This window comes from Oryctolagus cuniculus, chromosome 10 (assembly GCF_964237555.1).
Source record: "Oryctolagus cuniculus chromosome 10, mOryCun1.1, whole genome shotgun sequence".
In the NCBI taxonomy this organism is placed as follows: Eukaryota; Metazoa; Chordata; class Mammalia; order Lagomorpha; family Leporidae; genus Oryctolagus; species Oryctolagus cuniculus.
This window is the reverse complement of record NC_091441.1, coordinates 3,649,715-3,670,739: the sequence shown is the minus strand read 5'-3', so window position 1 is coordinate 3,670,739 and position 21,025 is coordinate 3,649,715. Positions and strand designations below refer to the sequence as shown.

The 21,025-nt window shown below is 57.7% G+C and overlaps 2 protein-coding genes across 3 annotated transcripts in view; one reads left to right on the top strand and one right to left on the bottom strand.

The window, feature by feature from the left end:
- Positions 1-12,259: 12,259 nt before the first annotated feature.
- Positions 12,260-19,352, bottom strand: PTGR3 (prostaglandin reductase 3). 2 transcript variants are annotated; one of them, XM_002713653.5, is made up of 2 exons: positions 18,995-19,352; positions 12,260-13,441 (listed from the first exon to the last, which is right to left on the bottom strand). In XM_002713653.5, exons 1-2 carry the CDS (start codon positions 19,201-19,203, stop codon positions 12,517-12,519), a joined length of 1,134 nt encoding a protein of 377 aa, XP_002713699.1. In that variant the 5' UTR covers positions 19,204-19,352; the 3' UTR covers positions 12,260-12,516. The 2 variants fall into 2 exon arrangements, with proteins under 2 accessions (XP_002713699.1, XP_051707841.1); XM_051851881.2 differs by lacking the exon at positions 18,995-19,352 and adding an exon at positions 18,581-18,694.
- A 1,497-nt stretch (positions 19,353-20,849) lies between these two features.
- Positions 20,850-21,025, top strand: part of TSHZ1 (teashirt zinc finger homeobox 1) — a 74,421-nt gene continuing 74,245 nt past the window's right edge. The window contains exon 1 of the mRNA XM_051851880.2: positions 20,850-21,025. This exon is cut by the window's right edge and continues 1,065 nt beyond it. The gene's annotated coding sequence lies outside the window, so the exon portion shown is untranslated.

Sequence of the window (21,025 nt, the reverse complement as noted above, 5' to 3'; positions counted from 1 at the left end):
GGGGACTAAGTAAAACATCGGGGAAGTTAATGTCACGCTTTCAGACGTGGCTGTGGGAAGAGTTCATTTCCCGACAGATGAGCAAGACCCCTGTCCTGTAGGTGGCGTCCCCTGGAGCCCCTGCCCCATTGTCCCCCTCTTGGAACTGGAACCCAGGCCTCCTGCCTCCCCCACCTGTCAGCCCCCGGCTGCATCCCAGGCTCTGCGAGGCTCAGGCTATGGGGAGAGGCAGAGAAAGAGAGCGACCAACGTGCTGGTTAACATAACACCTGCGGCGCATGGCTCTCGGGCTGCAGGAGCAGAGCCGGGGGGGGGGGGGGGATGTGAAATAAACACACGTGCTCATGAGACTGCTGCTGCAAAGTCAGCCAGGGAGGACGAGGGGCAGTCAGGCATCCGACTTACAAGAGCCAGAGTGACAAGATGCTGGAGCAGTCCGCGCCATTCACACGACAGGGCCCCAGCCCCGCACAGGGCGTCCGGGAGCCGCACTGTCCCCCTCTGGCTGCAGCCCCAGACACTCCCATTCCACACAAAGTTGTCTTGTAAAGGAATGGTTGTCCGTAGCCAGTCTTCTCTGGGACCGTTTTACCTTAATCCTTAAAGGTGTCCCGTTGGGTGCTGTTGTCCATGGTGCACCTGCTCTCACAGACCAGGAGGGATGGAGGGGGCTTCCTGGACATGCCTGCCGAGAGGGTGTACACCCAGGAGGCTGGAGCCGCACAACAGAGCCCCCTGAGCCTGCCTGGGCATGGGGGTGTGGGGTGCCGTCGAGGGCATGGCCTCTGAATAGCTGGCCCAAGATGAGCAAGCAACATGCTGGTTGACATAATATCTCCGGTGCATGGCACTCGGGCTGCAGGAGCTGTGGCTGGGGCCTGGGCCTGCCCCTTGCATCACACACCCAGAAATCCAGGAGGTCTTGCAGTTCCTGCCCAGGGCTGCAGAGCACACCCAGCCCTCATCTGCTCTTTTTTGGAGAAGCGGGCGGTGAGAGCCCCATGGAGGCTGCTCCCATGCGTGTCCTTGCTCACCTTCACACAGGCTCATGCGTCCGCAGAACCCTTCCCACCCCCAGGAGAGTGCAAAGTCCCGGCTGGTCCCAGGTCACTGCCAATGCCCCTCAGGCCACTGGATTCCTGCAGCAGCCTGAGCCCTGCGAAGGGAGGCCTGGCCCAGGCACAGCCTTTGTGCCCTGGAGTTGAGCGCCAGGCTCCTGGGCAGGCAGGCTGGTGAGGGTGGAGCCAGAGCAGGAAGGGCTGCCGATTCCCCCACCCAGCATTGCCCCAGGAGGCTGCACCCCCAGGGCCTCCTGCATTCGCTAGTGTTTTCCATGGCTTCGCTGCGGGTTGATCTCTCCTGCCAGGAGAGACAGGACTCTCCAGTGTGCCGTTTTCTGTGGTGGCTGACGCCTGGTCCTGGCCTTCAGCTCCTGGTTACGGTGGTGCCAAGAGGAGCGCTCTGGCTGAGGATGGCATCCTCAGATGAGTGGCTTCGCTGTGCTGCAGGTCATCATGGGTCCTGGGACTCACATATCCCCCAAAACGAGAGCGGAATGTCCCGCGGAACACAGCTGCTTGCTCGTGGGCGGCCGCAGCGGCCTCTCCCCCCCTCCCCACCCCCCCAGGCCCCTTTCCCTCCTCAGGAACTTGCACAGGTGAGTTCTCCACCAGCTGTGACGTCAGAGCCGGCTGACTCCCTTAGAGAGCGCAGGTGAGGGGAGAAAGCTTCCGATCATTTCACGGGAAGCCCGTGGGGGCAGAGGCCTTCCCCATGGGGGGTCTGGGGCCAGCCACCATGTGCCCCAAGCCTCAGTTTCCCCCACACTACCCCTCACCATGGCTCCTCTTGCATCTAAAACTCCGTGTGCTGTGTGCTAAGATGATAAAGAAGTTGCCTCCTTTATCACTCCCCGTGGGGTAGATCCAAAAGCAGACACTGCAGGGGGGAGAATGAGAACAAAGCAAGGCGGGTGAATACTGCAGTTCTCGAAGAAGTAGCCTGGGGGTAAAGCCCTCTCCACCAAGAGCAGGCCATCGGTCATTTCATCAAGCAGTGCGCCCGCATGCCTACGGCTGGCCTCTGGTTAGTTATCAACTTATCTTTGAGTCCATGCCTATGCTCAATAATAACACACCGGGCCGGCGCCGTGGCTCACTTGGTTAATCCTCTGCCTGCAGCACCGGCATCCCATATGGGCGCCGGATTCTGTCCCAGCTGCTCCTCTTCCAGCCCAGCTCTCTGCTGTGGCCCGGGAAGGCAGTGGAGGATGGCCCAAGTGCTTGGGCCCTGCACCCGCATGAGAGACCAGGAGGAAGCACCTGGCTCCTGGCTTCGGATGGGCACAGTTCCGGCCACAGAGGCCACTGGGGGGTGAACCAACAGCAAAAGGAAGACCTTTCTCTCTGTCTCTCTCTAACTATAACTCTACCTGTCCAAAAAAATAATAATAATAAACACACCTTGCATGTGTCACTGAAGAAGCTGTTTAGGCCCTTCTGCCTCTGGGGGAAGGGGTCACAGCGACAGAGACCTTCAAACCCTCCGGCCTGTGCCTGGTGTGCTGACCCCATGGCACCGTGCAGGGATGGAGGACAAGCTTGGGCTCACAAGGTCTCCCGACAGTGGTGGCCCCAGGCCCCCTCCTTCCACAAGGAAAGAGGGAGCGGGGCTGCTGCTACCCGTGGCCAGGACCCTGCATCCACAGGTCGGGGCCATTATTCCCCTGCAGAGACGACAGATGAGGAAAGCAAAAGTGAGAATCCTGCCCAAAGTCCCAGCACCAGTGGGTGGAGGATGTGGGATTTGAACTCAGGTCCGCCTGAATCCCATGCATACGCACACAAGTTTCATCACCCAGGGGTGTCTCTGCATTGCCAACTTGCAACAGGGTCCCCTCCCCTGTGAGCCAAGCCTGGGTACAGAGCCGAGAGACACCCTCATGGTGGGGATGGAAATTATAGTGGTCTGTCCTTAAGTGTCAGCCTTCTCGTCTCTCGAGGGCTTGCTATGCGTTCTCTCTCTCACCCAGCCAGTGTGCTGGGCACGTCTTAGACTGTCCTCATTCAAATATGACTTCCTCTGACGATGGGGGTGGGAACCCAAATGGTCCAGAGGCTCCAGATCCACCCCCAAGTACGGTCACGGTGGGGTTTTCTTTTTTTTTTTCTTTCTTTTTTTTTTTTTTTGACAGGCAGAGTGGACAGTGAGAGAGAGAGACAGAGAGAAAGGTCTTCCTTTGCCGTTGGTTCACCCTCCAATGGCCGCCGCGGAGGCGCACCGCGCTGATCCGATGGCAGGAGCCAGGAGCCAGGTGCTTCTCCTGGTCTCCCATGGGGTGCAGGGCCCAAGCACCTGGGCCATCCTCCACTGCACTCCCTGGCCACAGCAGAGAGCTGGCCTGGAAGAGGGGCAACCGGGACAGAATCCGGCGCCCCGACCAGGGCAAGAACCTGGTGTGCCGGCGCCGCTAGACGGAGGATTAGCCTAGTGAGCCGCGGCGCCGGCTACATGGTGGGGTTTTCACAAGTTCGGCACTGGAGGCGTTGGTCTGGGGCGTGCTAAATCACCACACTGGACCGATGCTGAGCATATTAACACGCAGTTAAGAACCAAATGTGGGCTGGCGCCATGGCTCACTAGGCTAATCCTCCGCCTGCGGCTCTGGCACCCCAGGTTCTAGTCCCGGTCGGGGCACTGGATTCTGTCCTGGTCGCTCCTCTTCCAGTCTAGCTCTCTGCTGTGGTCCAGGAGTGCAGTGGAGGATGGCCCAAGTGCTTGGGCCCTGCACCCCATGGGAGACCAGGAGAAGTACCTGGCTCCTGGCTTCAGATCAGCACGGTGCGCTGGCTGAAGCGCGCCAGCCGCAGAGGCCACTGGGGGGTGAACAAATGGAAAAAAGAAGACCTTTTTCTCTGTCTCTCTCTCTCACTGTCCACTCTGCCTGTCAAAAAAAAAAAAAAAAAAAAAAAAAAAAAAAAGAACCAAATGTGTACTTGCTGTACCTTGCTAGGGTTCCAGGTGCTTAGGTTCACCTGAGTTTCCTGACAAGAGGTCACAGGACAGAGGTGGCACAGCTGGCCTGAGGCTGGGGACTCAGAACTGCAGGGCCACTCTCAAAGTCGCATTTGCAACTAGGAACAATGAGGTGGGCTGGAGCCGGCCCTGGATTCCTGCGTCGACCTGGGAGGTGCAGGTGTGGGGAGCGGGGGTGTTGGTTCCATTTTAAAATCAAGTGGAGCCAACATTGATTTCATGTTTAGCAGCAGGTGCTGTGCTTCAGCCTGGCGGGGAAGTGCTGGGGAAACAGGGCTGGCAGTGGGGCAGGCCCTATATTCTAGGGAGACAGACGTATGGACAGAATATGGGGCACCATGGAAAGTGCTAGAAGGGCAGTCTGACCAAAATGCTGCTGTAGCCCATGGGGAGAGCAGCCGGGTATGCAGACACGGGACAGTTGTGGACATGAACAGGCCCACCAGAGACAGGCAAGAGACAAGCTGCTCAACCCTCACCCCCCCTCTGAGACTCCACCTAGCAGCCAGAGACCCCAGGATGTCTAATGCCAAGGGCGAGCCTAGGCAGCCCGATGAGTTGATATTCAGGAAAGGGTCCACCTTCTGTCCCCCGCCCAGCCTCCTTGCGTCACCTCCATCCTGGCTCCCACTCTCCCTGCCACACCCCATGTTTTCTGTGGCTTTTGGTAGCGCTTGGAGTTCCCTGACCCTGCTCTGTCCTGTACACACACACACCCACACCCACACACACACACCCACACACACACACACACACCGAGTTCTTACCCTCCTGCTCACCCTGCCAGAGAGCCCTGGCTCTCCCCGCTCAGCTCTGCCGCCTCGCCCGTGGATGGCAACTGTGCAGGAAGGAGCCCAGGCGAGGCTGCGTGTCCCCAGGAGACCACATGTGTGCTCACACGGTCACTGCCCAGGCAGGGATCAGGGGCCTCGGGGGTTTGCCTGACCTCCAGAGAGCACAGTTCCCTGCCTTCCCACCCAAGGAGATTTGGAAACTCCTAAAATTGAGTTTATTATTTTCGGTGATTTTATTAATTGAAAGAGAGAGAGGAGAGGGAGTACCTGCATCCTCTGATTCATCCCCAGACGTCCACACAGCCAGGCCGCAGGCAGGAGCAGGGAGCTCCGGCCGGGTCCCAGCCAGGTGGGTCACCACCACTGCTTCCCAAAGTGCACATAGCTGGTGCTGGAACCTGCAGGGGAGCCAGCACTTGAACCCATCGCTCCGGCACGGCTCGCAGGTGGCCCAGGGTGGTGTCTTAGCCGCTGTGCCAAGTGCCCTGCCCTAAAATTAAATCTCACCCACAACTCACTTAGCTTCCTTCTCACCATGGGGTCTTCTCGCCTCAGCCCTGGACACGGAGCTCTTGTCCCCATCAGTATGGGGATGGATTACGGCCTCTCCCACAATGCCCTGCAAACCACTGAACTGGCTGTGGCCGAATTTTGAGTGAAGTCTCCACGTGTGGCCACGCCACTTGTTCCGCGAGGTGACAGCAATGCTATGCTCGTCCCTCCACCAGCATCACCGTAATGATAGACACGTGCATACTGAGTGACAGTGACCGCAGGCCAGGGAAGACCTGGCGAAGACTCAGGTTGAACTGGAGGCCCGGGCCAGGCGGAGGCAGCGTGTGTGAGACGCAGAAGGGGGACACCTGGGGCTCTAGGGGCCTCTGCGCTGGCCTTTATTGCAAAGGCTGTGCAAGCAGAGGCAAGGCCTGCTGGCCACTTTCGCTCCAGGCCACTCCCGTCCCCTTTCTGGGCTTCCCTTCGGTCCCGGCAGGTGTCACAGCTGAGTTTCCAAAGGCTCTTTTAAAGCAGCTGAAAATGTGAACGTAAAAAGCTACCGTTTTCATAGACGCAGCAAACGCTGCTTTCTCTATTTCACACCTATGTCACCTCCATCTGCTCTGCAGGGCAAGACGGGAGCCTCCTCTGAGGCAGCGTAATCTGGCGCCTCTCTGCTCCCAGGGTGGTCCCGGGAGCAGCAGCCAGTGTGCCAGCTGGGCAATGCAGACTCGAGCCCCCCCCCCCCGCCCCCCGCATCTGCTGAGTGATGAGCAGCATTTTCCCAGGTGACTCATGTCTCCGCTGATATTTGTCTGAGACACCCGTGGACCCGTCTCTGCTCAACCAGCAATTAAGTGACCTTGGGCAAGTTGTTTATCCTAGGCTTCAACGTTCTATCGCTAAAATGGGAATCCTTTATCTATTATATAGTAAAGAAGTGAAGATGGTGACATTGTATTAAAGTATGCCCAATCTGGGGGCCGGCTTTGTGGCGCAGTGAGCTACGGTCTGACGCTGGCATCCCATAGTGGATTGCTCATTCATGGCCTGACAGCTCCTGGGCTGCTCCAGCTTCCTGCTCATGCACCTGCGCAGACAGTGGAAGACGGCCCAAGTATCTGGGTCCCTCCATTCACGGGGGAGACAGGGATGGAGTCCCTGGCTGCTGGGTCTGGCCTGGCCCAGACAAGGCTACCGTGACCATTTGAGGTGTGAACCAGTAAATAGAAGACTCTCTTCCCCAGCTCCCCACCCTGCCCCCATCACTCTCTGTCACTGCCTTGCAAATAAATACACAAACCCTTAAAATATGTCACATTTGTAAGTAAGTCCAAGATGTCACGAAAAGCACTAGGGGAAGGCAGAACAAAAGTCTTTGATAACTGCTGCCGAGAATGGGGCTTTTCTTCCAGTCCGGGAGATGCTGGGCCCCCTCGGCTCAGTCTCCCTCCGCACACCCTGACGTACCTGGATGGAAGTGATTCTCCAAAAGTTACTTTGAGTACGAACCCTCAAGGAGACAATTCAATTTCCAAATGTAAATCCAACGCCATATCGAGGGAACACTCTCGCCACCAGTCCCCTGGTGAGAAATGAGGTTTCTACAAAGCGTGATTGCCTTTGACATTGTTGCCATTCCCGTGAAGTGGTTTCTCAATGTTAAAAGAAGCCGTTTCTTTCGGGAAAGGATTTGCTCATGTAAAGTTGAAAGTTTACGCTTGTTATGCATGAGTTGGAAGGAAGGAAGACAGAAGTGACGGGGAAAGACGTGAATGTTCAATGTCAGGTGGCTCTGACGGGCTTGTTGCTGAGCCTTAATTATGATCTGTCATTTGTACGGAAGATGAGCTCTGGCTGCACGTGGGGACGGCACGTGAACCCACTCACATCTTTCCCCACACGGGTCCCCTCACCGTCTGCTTCCCGGGAACGAAGCCGTGCTCCAACAGCCTGCCGGGTCTGTAGGCTGCAGACTTGACTTCCGTGGAGCAACGCGGATTCTAGATCTGCTACCAAAGCAAAGATCCTGACGCCCGGCCATTCCTGGCTATCGTCGGACACAAACAAGCAGGGGAGGTCATCCCAGAAAATGAGCGCTCTGGGCCTGATTTTCTTTATCTGGTAGACAAGAATGCACTGGTAGGCAGGGGACCTTTCTTGTGTCGTTGCACCTGAGTTGTGGGTACTCCGCCTTCTACCCACTGAATTTTCAGCGTGGCATTGGGATGATGCAGAATCCTGATCCGGAAACTCGTGCAGGGTGAGAGCAGGACAGCCTTCCGTGGTCAGCACTGGACAGGCCCTTGCTCTGGGTTTGTCATCTTCTCGTCCAGGAGTAGGACCTCGCTGACTGACCCCGAGAGCCACCTGGAGGCGGCCTGGCGCGGGGAAGGACTCTCCCTGCCTTCCAGCTTCCAGAGGAGTCCGGGGGACTCCTCTATTCTTTCTGGCCTCAGTTTCTTCCCCTCTGGACAGGTAGAACTAATGAGCCCTTCAGTCCCCAATCTTCTCACAGCCTCCTCCCAGCTGTCAGCTTCTACACACGTGGCTGAGAATCCCCAGGTTCCGGCCACACAGGGAGGGACCAGGGCCAGGTGTTGCTCTAAGCGGGATGCCCTTGGTTCCCAAGCGTGCCTCTCCATCTTCCACTGCCAAACAAAGCTGTCCGCCAGGGCCATCCTGAGATCCTGCCTAGCCCGTTATGCGAGGAGGCCCAAGCACTACGGCAGCGGCCGATTTTAGGGAGCATTTTTCTGAGCCCTAGGCACAAATTCATCTTTCCTGTTGGATGCTACCACCCATCAGCAGGGTGTGTTTTCATTATTATTTTAATTTTGTGTTGGCAGAAAGACACTGCCAGATAGCGCCGTTCAAACGAAACGCTTACTTTGGGGGCCGTTCAAACCTCAGCACTTTGGGCTCAATGCTTCTCAGGACACCCGAAGCTCATATCGGCTTCTCCCAAACCGGCCTCCACACGGTGCTTAGCCTGCTGCCTGGGCCCCGCCCACACTTCCCGAGCTCATCCGCCGCGAAGGTTGGGTCTACCTTGGCCAAAGCTTCCTAGCAAGAACACATGCTGGAAGCAATCTGCACCAGGCACGGCCATCCTGCTGTCGGTCTCCTGGCCTCTCAGATCTGGCACAGAAGATCCAAGCGCACCTCATTAAAATGTGCACCTTATTTGACTTCCTTTGGATAGCAACTCTCTACTTCCAAGAATTACTTGACCTGACTGACATAAGTTGGCAAAACATTATTTGTGCATTTTGCATCCTTTTTTTTTTTTTTTTTTTTTTTTGCTAACTTTCCGTAGGTAACATAATAAGGTTCTCATACCACACTTACTCCCGCTACAACTGCATGGTGCTAAGTATAGCAAAGACAGAATTCAACGTGTAAAATGGCCACAGTCACACTAACGATAATCCAGCATTGCATTTTGATTTCTGAAACATGAGCCTAAATATTTAATTCTGGTTTAATTCAGGGCCCAAACTAGAAAATTGGTTATAGAAAATCTAACTCTCTCCCTCCGCTAAAAAAAAACAAAATAACTCCAACTGCAAAATTAATGATATAGTCTGCATAACTTTCTGTCTCTAGCTAAGTATTATAAATAACAAAACACTTAATAGAGAAAGAATGTGGAAAGTGCAGAAGTTAATTATGATTGCATCAAATCAGGACAGTCTGCCTCTGAGTTGCACTCCTAACACTTGTATCCCCTAGGAAATCGTCCAAAGTCGATAGAGCTTGGGCTTTTTTCATTGTATTCACTCTGAAAGCTGCACATTGCTCATCTGTTTTTAGATAAATCTAAAATACGGCATTTATCCCACATGTGCATGTGGTAAAGTAATCAAGAAAAATATTTTTAGTACCCCGTACCCCCACCCCATTTTAAAGGAAACCCTGACTGCAGTAATTCATGCTAATTGCAGGCTCTAAGAAGGGGTTAAAGCATTACCCAGGTACACGTCGGGTGGTCATTATAAATGCTACCCAAATAAAAGCCAGAAACAGGAAGCCAAAAAAACCAGGTCCCTACGGCAGGCATGTGTCTTAAATGATATCATTTGTCAAGTTTGCAGCACCTTGTGGTTGTGAACACAGAAAGTGTGCTGCTCCGAGGACATTACATCCTCATTAGCTGCACTGCTCCTCCGGTGCAGAATGCAGGACTTTTATTTTAATAAGAAGCAGTTACTTGTCACCGCACTTTCATTAGATAAATACGGGATGTAATACTAATGACCGCTCACAGAGGCTGTGCTTTGCCCGAGACACTGCGTTCAGATGAAATCATAGAAGAATTTCTAGAACGTATCATGCAAAACTTCTGTCCTTTCTTTGCAAACTCTTCCCTGATTTTTCTTTTCTTTTTTTTTTTTTAAATTCTGAAGTCGCATTCGCAGCAGAAGTCACCCTCAGAGTGAACAGGGACGACATCGTGGGCATTTGTCGTGTGCAGAGCAGATCGGAAGGAGCAGCATTTGGCTCTTTGCTTGCCCCAGCCAAATGGGAATGGACGCTGGACTCCTGGCTTTCTCCAGAGGCAGGCTCCTTCCCCCCTGCCCGGCCAGTGACCTTAAGCCCAACGTGCAGGGAAGGCCACGCTGAGAACCGAGAAATAATTTATCCACTGTGATTGTTCCGCCCTGGCCCCTTCTCTAAAACAAAGACTGACAATGGCCTTGAATTATGGATGTACTTTTTGTGATATGTAATACAGTTCAGAAGAAAGGTGTTGAAACCATAGCACCATTTCACCTCCCATTAGAGGCTGGTCTTGAACAATAATCCCAGAAGATGAAACTGACGTTGAACTATGACCCTCAATTTACAAATCATTTTTCAAAAGAATAAAAAAAAAGCTTAAACATATTTTTGGCATTATCTGAATGGGCGGAATCTTTCATGCTTGTTTTCTAGGAATAAATGAAAACAGCATGCCCCGTGGATTTTCAGTTTGGGGACAGAGAGAACAGGAGGTTTTCAGATTACATTTTAGTTTAAACCTGGGTGTTTGAATTTTATTTTTGCACAGCTGAATGTAGCATACGCCCTCAAAACATAACAAATTTCCATTCTGTAGCTTAAGGGATCCATCAGTTAAAATGTTGGTCTTTCATCTTTATTACCCTCCCATTAAAATGAAAGAAACCGGGACTCACTTCAGTTTAGAAGAAGCAATTTAGCTGGTAATGTCCTTAGTCCTGAGGTCCCCACAAAGGCAGAGAGTGCATTACGGCTTGCATTTCACACATCTATCTGCATAAGAAGCCACGGAGCCGTTCAGACATACACTATGCTAAATTTAATAATATTCTTTGATTCGATTATTTTATTACGGCATTTTCCCATTACCAATCATTTCCTGGGCACAGCTCCATTCTTAAAACTGGGCCTCCCCCGGCCCCTCGTGTGTGTGTGTGTGTGTGTGTGTGTGTGAAAGGGAGGCAGAGCCTCTTTCCGCTTTGCTACAGCTGTTAGGACTGAAGGGGACAGATTAATAACTAAGCCCCACATTGGACGAGATTTTCTTGTCCCCTGCACCAGTAACCCTTTGCCATAATGAGGACACAAAGAGCCTCGCATCAGGCTGCTACCCTTCTTCATAACTCAAAGGCGTCACAGTGGCAGTAGCCTCTAGTGCTATTTGTCTTTGGTGCAGTTGTGACACTTCGGCATGATCCATAATTTGGCAGCTATTTACCGTGACATTTCCCTTCAGTGCAGCCATAACATTCAGTGAAGCCATTATTTGGTTCCATTTACCATATAAATTGTATTGTTGGGCATGCATGCTAGCAGCGACATTAGGTACCTGAAAATGAGTAAATCTTGTAAAATAGATACTAACGGCTATCGGGCAGGAGGAGTTCCTTGCTCCTCGGTTGCAAGGAGGGAAAATTAAGCATGGCGCCCAACTTTCCCGGAGCCTCTTTAACTGCAGGTCTATTTGTTGGGCACGTGAGAGACACTGACCCCAGGACTCTGGAGGAATAACCTGGTGGGCCCGACCCCTGGCTAGAAAGCATCTCTCAGCTTGGTGATGAAAGCTGTGGTGGTCTCGGGGCACCGGGGGTCGACGGCAAGCCGGCCGCAGGCAGATTCAGGAGAGAGAAGGTGCACGTTTCGCTCTGCACACATGGGCACGACATCCGGTGACGGCGACCGGCAGCACTGCATCCGCGAGAACACGTGGACCAAGCGAAACGGGTCCAGGGGCGGCTGAGTGCTCCTGTGTTTCCACCTCCCACGCCTGACCACCTCTAGGAAGCAGAGGCATTGCCAGGGATCCTCCGGGTCGTCATGCAGGGCAGGGCGCCGCGGGCAACCCCGGCAGTGTCCAGGCAGGCTCCCCTCCTGCCGCCGCCTTGAGCTCCGGGAACCCACGCTTCCCCCTGCCCGCTGCACGCATTGATTTTTAACAGTCAGCCTAATCTCTGTGGCTTTCCTCTCCAAAACCCACTCGGAGACAGAAATTTCCCTTCCTCTGCGAGCCTCAACGGCATGATGGTGGACAAAAGCCACAGTCACACACACCGCGTGAAACTGCACTTGTGTTTCACGAAGCGCATTTCTAGCAACAAAATAAAATGGGGGGAGGTGGGCTCACCCCAGCTTTCATTTGGGCAGTCAGGCAGCGAGGCCCAGGGAAGCACCAGGGCCATTTCCTGAGGATATGTGGACCCTGAAGAGCTGTGGCTGACTTGCGCAGTGTCTCTCAGGCACAGAGGATGAGCACAGCAAACTCTCCCAAAACAAAGGGTCTGGGAACGGCTCTCAAGACCGACGTTGAGATCTCGAGACCACGCTAACGATATCCTGACTCGATCAGATCTTACATCAGGAACTCATTCACTTCCCTGGAACAATAAAATCTGGAATGAGATCGTCCATGACTAAAGAACTGAATGTAAACGTTTTACCTCTTAGCCATCTAGGGAAGTTTTATTAGCACATTTGTTTTTTTCCAAGGGAGGAGCAAGAAAAAAAAAAAAAAAAAAAAAGAGGAGAGAGAGGGGGGTCAGGAGAAAGAGAAAGAGAAAGACATTCAGTAACACCTTGCTTTTGTTTAAGAAATATTATATCCATTAACAAGCACAAATGAATTGATTTGAGTCCATCGGCAGCGTGAAGAGCTCACGTAAGTCCTCTGATTGATGCCATTGTTCTGTTTTTACAGCTTACTGCCGACCGAGTGAGGCAGCTCCACCACGATCTTCCCGGTGTTTCTCCCCGTGTACAGATAATCGACAGCGCGGAACACGGACGCCAGCCCGGTGAACCTGCCCTCGGGGGCCTGCTCTCCGAGGTCCACCCCACAAAGCAGCTCTCCGCTGTCACACATCTTGAGCAGGTGGCCTACGGCTGCCTGGTACTCGGAGAGGTAATGGTTCAGGAAGAAGCCCTGGACACTGGCGGACCTCCTCAGCAGCTTGGCGGGCAGCGTCCCGGCCTTCACGGGCGCCAGGCCAGTAGGGCTCTGGTAGCCAGAGATGAAGCCAATGACTATCAAGCGCCCCTTGGTAGTCAAGGCGTCCACGGCCAAGTCAAACATGGCTCCCCCGACAGACTCGTAGACTACGTCGACGCCTGTAGGGTACTCCCGCTTGAGGACAGCAGCCACGGACTCGGCGTTATAGTTGATGGGCCGGTCGCACCCCAGAGACTTCAGGAAGGCAGCCTTCTCGGCCGAGGAGCAGGTTCCCACCACGTGGCACTTGGCCTTCTTGGAAAGCTGCACGGCAAACTGGCCTGTGCCCCCTGCGGCTGCCGTCACCAGCACCTTCTTCCCTGGGGCCAGGGCTCCCAGCTCTTTCAGGCTGATGTACGCGGTGGTGCCACTCACCAGCAGGGTGAGGTACTCGGGCTTCACCGAGGGCACCGCTACGGCAACACTGGCAGGCACCACTGTGTACTCAGCGAAAGCGCCAGGCGTCATGTAAGCCACAGGTTGGCCAACCGTGTACTTGGCGCTGGCCGAAAGGCCTAAGGCCACCACCTCGCCGATGCCCTCGAAGCCCACGTCGAAGGGAGGCTGCACGGAGGGGTCGTAGCGGCCTGCAGAGTAGTTGATGTCGGAGGCGTTGATGCCCACAAACCTGGAAGAAAACAGACACAGCCATTGAGAGACATCTTTTGTGAAGGCGCCCAGATTCTGCTTAGAACAATTTCTCTAATTCTGGTGCTGGTGGAGAGGCTGCTGAGCTCCCAGTCCGACAGAATGGGAGAAAACTCCTCCTGCCCTGATTCAGTTAAAAAAAAAAATCAAACAAGTGTTAGTTCACCGGGGATCTGCCCCCTGCGTTTCAGCGCATTTTACTCGCTCGTCAGCTGCGGGATAATTTCGTATCTCTCCAATCGCAAGTTATTTATTTCACTTCCGTCCTCTTTCAGAAGGAGAAATAGGAAGAAAAGAAGTCAGGAAACCCTCATTATATACAAACTTTCACTGGAACTATGAGTTGGAAATTAATTGGCCTCTTAACAAAGATGTTAAAAACAACACCCGGGTGAAATATATCCTGAGAAGTAGACTGGTATTGATTCTGGCAACAATTTAACACTTGAGATAATAATAGCAATGACAATGATATTCGTAAAGATTGATGCAATGTGTAAGGTCATCCTGGCTGCATTTGGCCGCGGGGGCGGCTTGGAGGCTGTGAGGAGCCCACAGCACATTTTCTTTCTGATGTAACCAAGTCCGCTGTGAAAATATACATCTTGATTAATTGAGCAAAAATGGGGTAGGGCGATTTTTATGGCGCATCCAACATTTTACAGTTCTTTTCAGATGAAAAGGAAAGCAAATCGTCTGTGTTTTTCCCCAACAAGAAGCAGGGCGCTAACCTGATTAACACCAGGTGATCATTTTTATTTGGGTATTCGCAGTCAACTGCACTGCCAGCCCCGTGGTTTCCTTCTTCTTCATCTCAGTATACCTCATAACAAAAGTATCCTGGTACGTAACGGGGAAACGGCCATCCACCAAGAATGTCAGGGGGCGGCTCAGATCCCAGGAGAGGGCCCTAAAAATGTCATTTCCCTGTCCGATGACACAAGCAGACGGCGGGTCTGGTGGCCAGAGGGAGCCCGTTAAGTAGGTCATTTCCACTTTTCATTTAGCTTCGCCAGCCAGGGCTGCTGTGCCGAGAGGCCCCGCACCGCACCGGGGCGGCTGCGGGACACACTAACAAGTGAGCCTGGGTTCCTGTTCCCCCGCGCGTCCGCCGTGCGGAGGGGGCTCCTGGAGAGCAGAACGCGGGAAGCACTTTCCCAAATCTGCAGCCGCGGCCTCCCAAACCCGTGTCGCCGCTGCACACAAAGACCGCAATTGCGGGCTTCCCGCTGGGACGCCCACGCGCTATTTTTGGAGAGGGGTGGGGGTCTGCCACCTCTCCTGCGCTTCTACGCGGCGTTCCGGGCCTGGTGCGCCAGGAAGGGCCATCTTCCTGGGAGGGCGCCGCGGGGCCTCTCGGAGAGCCGCCCGGGGCAGCGCCAGCTGGAGCGCATCCCGCGTCTGGGGAAGGCGCGGGTGGAAGCCAGGGCGGGCGGGCAGGGCTGGCTTGGGGGTGGGGGCTGGGCCCCCGTCGGTCGGTCCCGTCCTCCCCTCTCCCTCTCCCGCATTAACCCTTCCCACGCCCTCGCCCATCACGTCGGTTCCCCGGGCACAGCTGATCCAGGGCTCGGAAGCACCCCGGGCCAGCCTCCCCTCTGCGGGGGCCCTGCGGGTCCTCGCCTCCTCCCGCCGGCGCGTCCCGGGGGGGCTTTGCGCGGGAAAAGGCTTAGCGGCTGCGTCCAGGCCGCAGTTCGCCACTCACTTCCCCGTGGGCGGGCGGGGAGCGCCGCAGGGCGCACGACAGAGGGAAGCGGAGGGGACGGCGCCCAGGCGTCGGGCGGGGAGCGGCCGGCTCACTCGATAAACCACGCCGCCTGCTGTAGCTGGAGCGGTGGCCGCGGCCGCGCAGCCCGCCGGTCTCGGCTTCGGGACCTGGGCGCCCTTGGAGGTTGGCCGGCCAGCGCTAGTGGCTCGGCCTCTCCACGCCAAGGACCACAAGAGCCCGCTCAGGTCGGCCGGGGTGCGTGGGTCGGGCGCGGGGTTGGCGAGTCCGCCTTCCAGGCCTGCGACCTTGACCTCGGCTTCCCGGGACGGGGCGGGGGTCCCGGAGGGCGCACCCCGATTCCCGGCGCCGGCCGTGAAGTTCCGACCCGGGCCTGCCAAGCCCTTCCTGCTGGCTTCGGCCAGCCCGTGACCTTGGCCTCGAAGGCGCCGGGTTCTGCGCCCCCCACCCCCGGCCCTGCCTTCCGGCAAACTGCCCGCGGCGTCCGCGCGGGAGGCTGGGGCTGGCGGCCACAGCCCGAGGCGGATTGGCCCCGCGCCCTCTCCCCGCACCCCCGCGTTGACTGCGTCGCCGCAGCGGATGGCCCGGGACGCGCCTCGGTCCTCACCGGGGCTCTAAGGAGCCTGAGCTTTCCGCCCAGGGCGGGGAGGAAGTTCAAGGGCGGCGGGCGCCGAGGGCAGGGGCCAGGGTGTGTGGGCCACAGAGAGACAGGAAAGGTGCGCGCGTTTGGGGACCACCCCTGGAACCCCCTTTAATCGGAACTGTGTGCCCGCAGTGAGGGCAGGATTGTGGCGGTCCGACGGGAGCCTCACTGTGAAGACCCCCATCAGGAGCCGCAGGCCAGACCCGCACGTGTGCCCTCCCGGCGTCTTCGTTCCGAGAGCCGGGCCCCTCTGCCCTGCACGCGGGAGGCGAGCGCTTCCCGGGAGCAGAGGCCGGGCGCCGAGGCTCAGTCCCGGGTACAGAGCCCTGGGCGCCGGGCGAGGACGTGAAGTCGTCCGGACCTGACCTTCGTCTTGAACAACAGCCAGAAGCGGGGCAAAGGAAGGAAGGGAGAGCCACCTCGGCCTGGAGTCAGCAGAAACACTGTGGCCTCCCGCGAGCGACAAACGGTGCCTCGCCGCCGCCTCCCCATCCCCCTCCGCTCCATGCCCGCTCACTCCCGGCTCCATTATCTCACACCAGGGCAGAAAATCGTTACGAATATTTGGAAACGAAATCATCCGTCACCCCCTCGCGGAAAAGGTGGAAGAGGCGCACCAGCCAAGTCGACCTGGGGTGTCTTCCCGCCGGCCCCTCTCCCTCCGGGGCTGCGAACAGAGCGGGACCGGGGAGAGAAGGCGGCTGGGCCAGCGCTGGGCACAGGCGCCGCGGTCGCGCAGCGCGGGGACATGACCCCAAGTCAGCACTGGGCCCTGCGAACCAGGAATTCGTGTTTGCTCTTCGGCTGGAGTGAGGGGCGCAGGCTTTTCACTGGAGGAACAACCCAGGCGGGGCACCACCAGCACCTTTGCCAACGAGCGAATTAGGGCTTCCTCCATTCATTCCAGGGCAGAGTTTGTTGGGAAAAGTCAGAGGCGCTTGCCTAACATTTTAATAATTAACACTGCTAACAGGAGGTTCGGTCTGGGATTCACATAAAGCAACCTGCGGCGAATTATTAAACCTCTATTCTTTAAAAAATCAGCAACATGCCGCCTCCACTTAGTAAGAAGGGACCTCCTTCCGTATGCCGGTGGCAGAGTCTCCTGGAGCCGGGAAAGGGGGAGGCGAAGAAGCCGGGAAAGGGGGAGGCGAAGAAGCCGCCACTCCCAGCTGGAAGGCAACTGGCTCCATCTTCGTGCTGCGGACTCAAGGCAGAACTTCGAGGTCAAGTTGTTCACAGAAGCGTTCTATTTCTATGGAAGGGATTGGTGGCATAGATAGAGCAGGGGGAAAATAAAAGGAGGCATGGCTTTTAAAGCAACCCAAACCGAGGCGCTCCAACACGGGGCCGGCGCCCCTGCGCACGCATCGCCAGATTCAGCCACTGCGCTCCGGTCTCCGGGCCAGCCCTGGTGACCGCTCATCCGGCCATGCCGCCGCCGCAGGACGGCAGCCCTTTGGGGAAGGAGCGGCCGCCAGGGCAACGTGAACGGAGGGCAGTGGGAAGAGGGAGACGGCCGCGGAGCCGGTGACCTCGCGCAGGTGGAGGCCCGGGGACGGGCAGCCCCGCCGAGCGGCCTCCAGCCACGGCGGGTGGTCCCACGTCGCTGCTGCTCGCGGTTCTCCAACTTCGCGCCTGCCTCCACGCACCCCGCATCCCGCGTCTAGACTTCGGCCGTGCGCTTGTGTGTATGCTCAAAGTGGGGGTCACAGTCCAATCTACTTTTATCAGAGAGCGCAAAATAAAGGGCCCGGGTGCAACCATTTGCCGGTCAAAGTTTGTTTGGAAAGCTGATCAGCCTGTGCTGTCCATTTAGGGCAAATCACAGGTGCGTTTTGGGCAATTCAGGTGAACACTCCCCCTCCCCACCCTACCCCTGCTCCCCACCCGGCTCCCCAGCTCAGCAGGGCAAGAGCCTCAGCCACATCATGATAAAATGGAACAATGCCGTGTGCCGGTGGGGCGGCCGGACACCCCTTCTCAAGGACACCCACCCACTCCCCCACCTCCACCCAAGGCACGCCTTAACCCCCCTCCCCACTCAATCCCACCCCACAGCTCAGTCCATCACTAAGTTTCCAACAGGTCTCCAAGAGTTTGCCCCCAGCCCTCCTTCTCCCACCCTACAGTCGGGTCTGGGGTCTCACGGTCTCCACGGTAGACCCCCGAGGGGCTGCCTCCGGCTACCTGGGCAGGCTGCTAGCTGGGCACCCGCAGCTCCTCTAGCAGACAATTTACAACGTGTGCACAGCCAAGACCGGGTCCCCCTTTCCAAGACATTATTTCCTTGGAACGACGGCCCTCCAGACAACCCCTGGGACGGGCTTAGCAGGCGCGCCGGCTAAGGGACCCACGGCGCTGAGCCCCGACGGAGAAGTCTTTCCCTGTTGCTTCACCGGTCACCAAAGCTTAGTGAGGTGGAAACGCACTAAGCAGCGGGCTGTGGGGGTGGAGGTGGTCATAAGGTCGGGCGACGGACGACCCGAGTGTCAACCGAACGTCCGTCCGACGCGCAGCCGACCCCAGCCCTGGCCCAGCTGCCCAGTTCGCGCGCCGCCCGCCTGTGGAACACCCCGGGGACAGGCAGCAGCCGCACGCACCAGGAAGCCCTGACCACGCGCACACAGCCCGGGCGAAGCGCGCACCCACACCCCCAAGCGCAGGCTCGGCCCCTGCGAGGCGGCGGCCGAGACGGAGGGGCCCGGAGAAGCCAGCCGGGTCCCTCGCCTCCTTCTCCAAAGCACGTTTACCTAAATGTCGCAGTCTGCGTCCCGGGTGCTCCCGCTCCACCCTACAGATTATGTCAAGGCAGGAACCGTGGGTGCGCGCGGGTGGGCCGGGCGGGGAGCCTCCCCTTCTGGGTCCCGTCGGTTTTATTTCGGGAGTGGGAGGGGGAGGAGGGAGGGCTGGGGGAGGGGAGGGGAATCCCAAATTAAAATAACCCTCGGTGATGAGGACTTTCCGCGGCGTCGGATATTCACACCAGTAACAGGCACACTACGTCCGCCTTCGCCAGATGGCGGCGGGTTGAACTTGCCGGGATCTGGCTAAGTCCGGCCGTGCGCCCGAGCGCGCCGGAGGCGGGCGGGCCCGGGACAGCCGGGAGCAGCGCTGCGCGCGGGCCGGGGCTGGGGCCGGGAACGGGGCGCGCGCGCCGGGCTCACCGGTTCCGGACGAGGAGGTCTCCGTCCCCGGGGAGCGGCACCGGGCAATCCCGGCGCAGGGTGACGGCCTCGCGGAAGCTGGGGCTCAGCCGGGTCACCGCCAGCTTCTGCATGGTTCGGGGGATGGCGGAGCCCTGGAAGTCCAGGAAGTGGCGGGCGTACGACATGTCCACGATGGTTCGGGCCCCGGCGGGCGCCAGCCGCAGCATAGCCCGCGCCTCCGCCCGCTCTCTGCGCCGCCGCTGGCCGGGGTCGCGCCCAGCCCGGGCCGCTGGGCTCGGCGCGGCTCGGCGCGGCGCGGGCGGGCGGAGCGGGCGGGTCCGCCCCTCCTCCGGCCGGCGCCCTCCCCTCGGCTCTCCCCCTCCCGCGCTACGCCCGGCTCCCGCTCCCCCCGCCCCCAGCCCCGCGCGCGCGGCGCCCGACTTCGGCGCAGCCTCCGCGGCAGCGGGGCGAGCCGGCCGCGGGGTCCGGCGGGTGGATCGCCGCCGGCCGGGCCGCTGCTCCTTTAATCTTTTTGTTTTGGTTTGAATCTGCTCGGCGCAGACTGGCCAAGGATCCTCCCGCCCTCCCCCTTCCTCCCGGCGCGGGAGAGGCACCGGATATCCCCACCCTCCCCACGCTCCAAAAGCCGGATTTGACTCCTCGGGGGCGCGTGGTGGTGGTGGCGTGGGAGTGGGAGGGGGGGGCGCCTGGCCAGGGCACTCGCGTGTCCCGCGATCGCCGCGGCCGGCCCGGGCGTCCCCGGAGCTGCGCGGCGCGGCGCCGGGCGGCCGGCGTAGGCGCCTCCCCTTCCCGTGCGAAGCGTTCACTTCCTTGCAAGGTGGTACGAATCAACCCCGAGCGCGGCCCGGGCGGCAGGGCACGGCCGCGGGCCCAGGGCCGGGCGCGGAGCCGCCGCCCGCAGTGTGCGCGCACAGGCCCCCGAGCGCGGGGCGGGGACGCCGGGGCTCCCCGCGACCGCGGCTCGCGCGGCCTCCTGCCCCCGGGAGCGTCCTGCCCGCGCCTGCCGCCCGCGCGCCCTGTCCCGTGCGAGTTGCAGGAACTAAGCCATTTTATTTATTTTGGCCTGGGTGTGTAGTTTTTTCCGGGAGTGCTGAGGCTGGAGCGAGCACACAGATTGGAAACCTGAGCGCCCAGGGCTCCCAGGGCACACAGACAGGGTGCAGTGCCAGGTGGGGCTGCCTGGGGAGGGCCCCGTTCTCCAGCCCAGCCCGGGAGAGCTGTAGCTCCGTGGCGTCAGTTTTCTCCCGGGTCGTGTGGCGTCCGCTGACCCAGTCATCAATTCACTTTTCATGGTTTGGGGGGGGGAGGGGATGCGGGGGGAGAGGTCAGATGAAAATATTTCCACTTTTCCGCGAGGCGCTAAATCCATCCTGAGATTCTGATTCGAGGCGTGAACTTTTAACTTAGGAAAGCCCTCGTCGCCCACCTGTCCGGGAGGCGCCAGAATGGCAAAGCCACACAGTGCCGTTCCCCAGCCAAATGTCACCCCCAACCTGGGATGGCGCCAGGGCCGCGGGTCTGGCCTCCGCTGCTCCCTCGCAGGGCACGCTTCATCCGGGGGTGACCCGCATCCACGTGGGCGCGAGTGTGGGGATGCCCCAGCGGGGGAGGGGGCGGACAGGTCTCGGAACCTGCGGGGACTTCACTCGACTGGGAACACTCGGGCTTCCCCGGGAGCAGCCGGCGGATGACAATAGCTGGCCCTGGATGTCTTCCTCCAATGTGCAATCTTTTATGGTACGCTGTATTAAGATTTCCTTTTTGTGTCATATTGTTTAGCCCTGGCAAAAAAAAAAAAAAAAAGAAAACAAAGCAATTAAAAAGATTGACAGGTATGGTTTGTGTGAGACCTATTTGTAATTGTCAGGGTGACGTTGGCGCGAGGAGGAGGAGTAAGAACTGAAGCTGGAAAGCAGCTCGATGTGTCTGTCTATCAGTTGAGACTGTCTGAGAGCTCTGCGATCCGAATGTGTGTTATATTTCACTGAAAAGAGGAGAGAGCGAGAGTGCATCTCCCTCTCTCCCAGG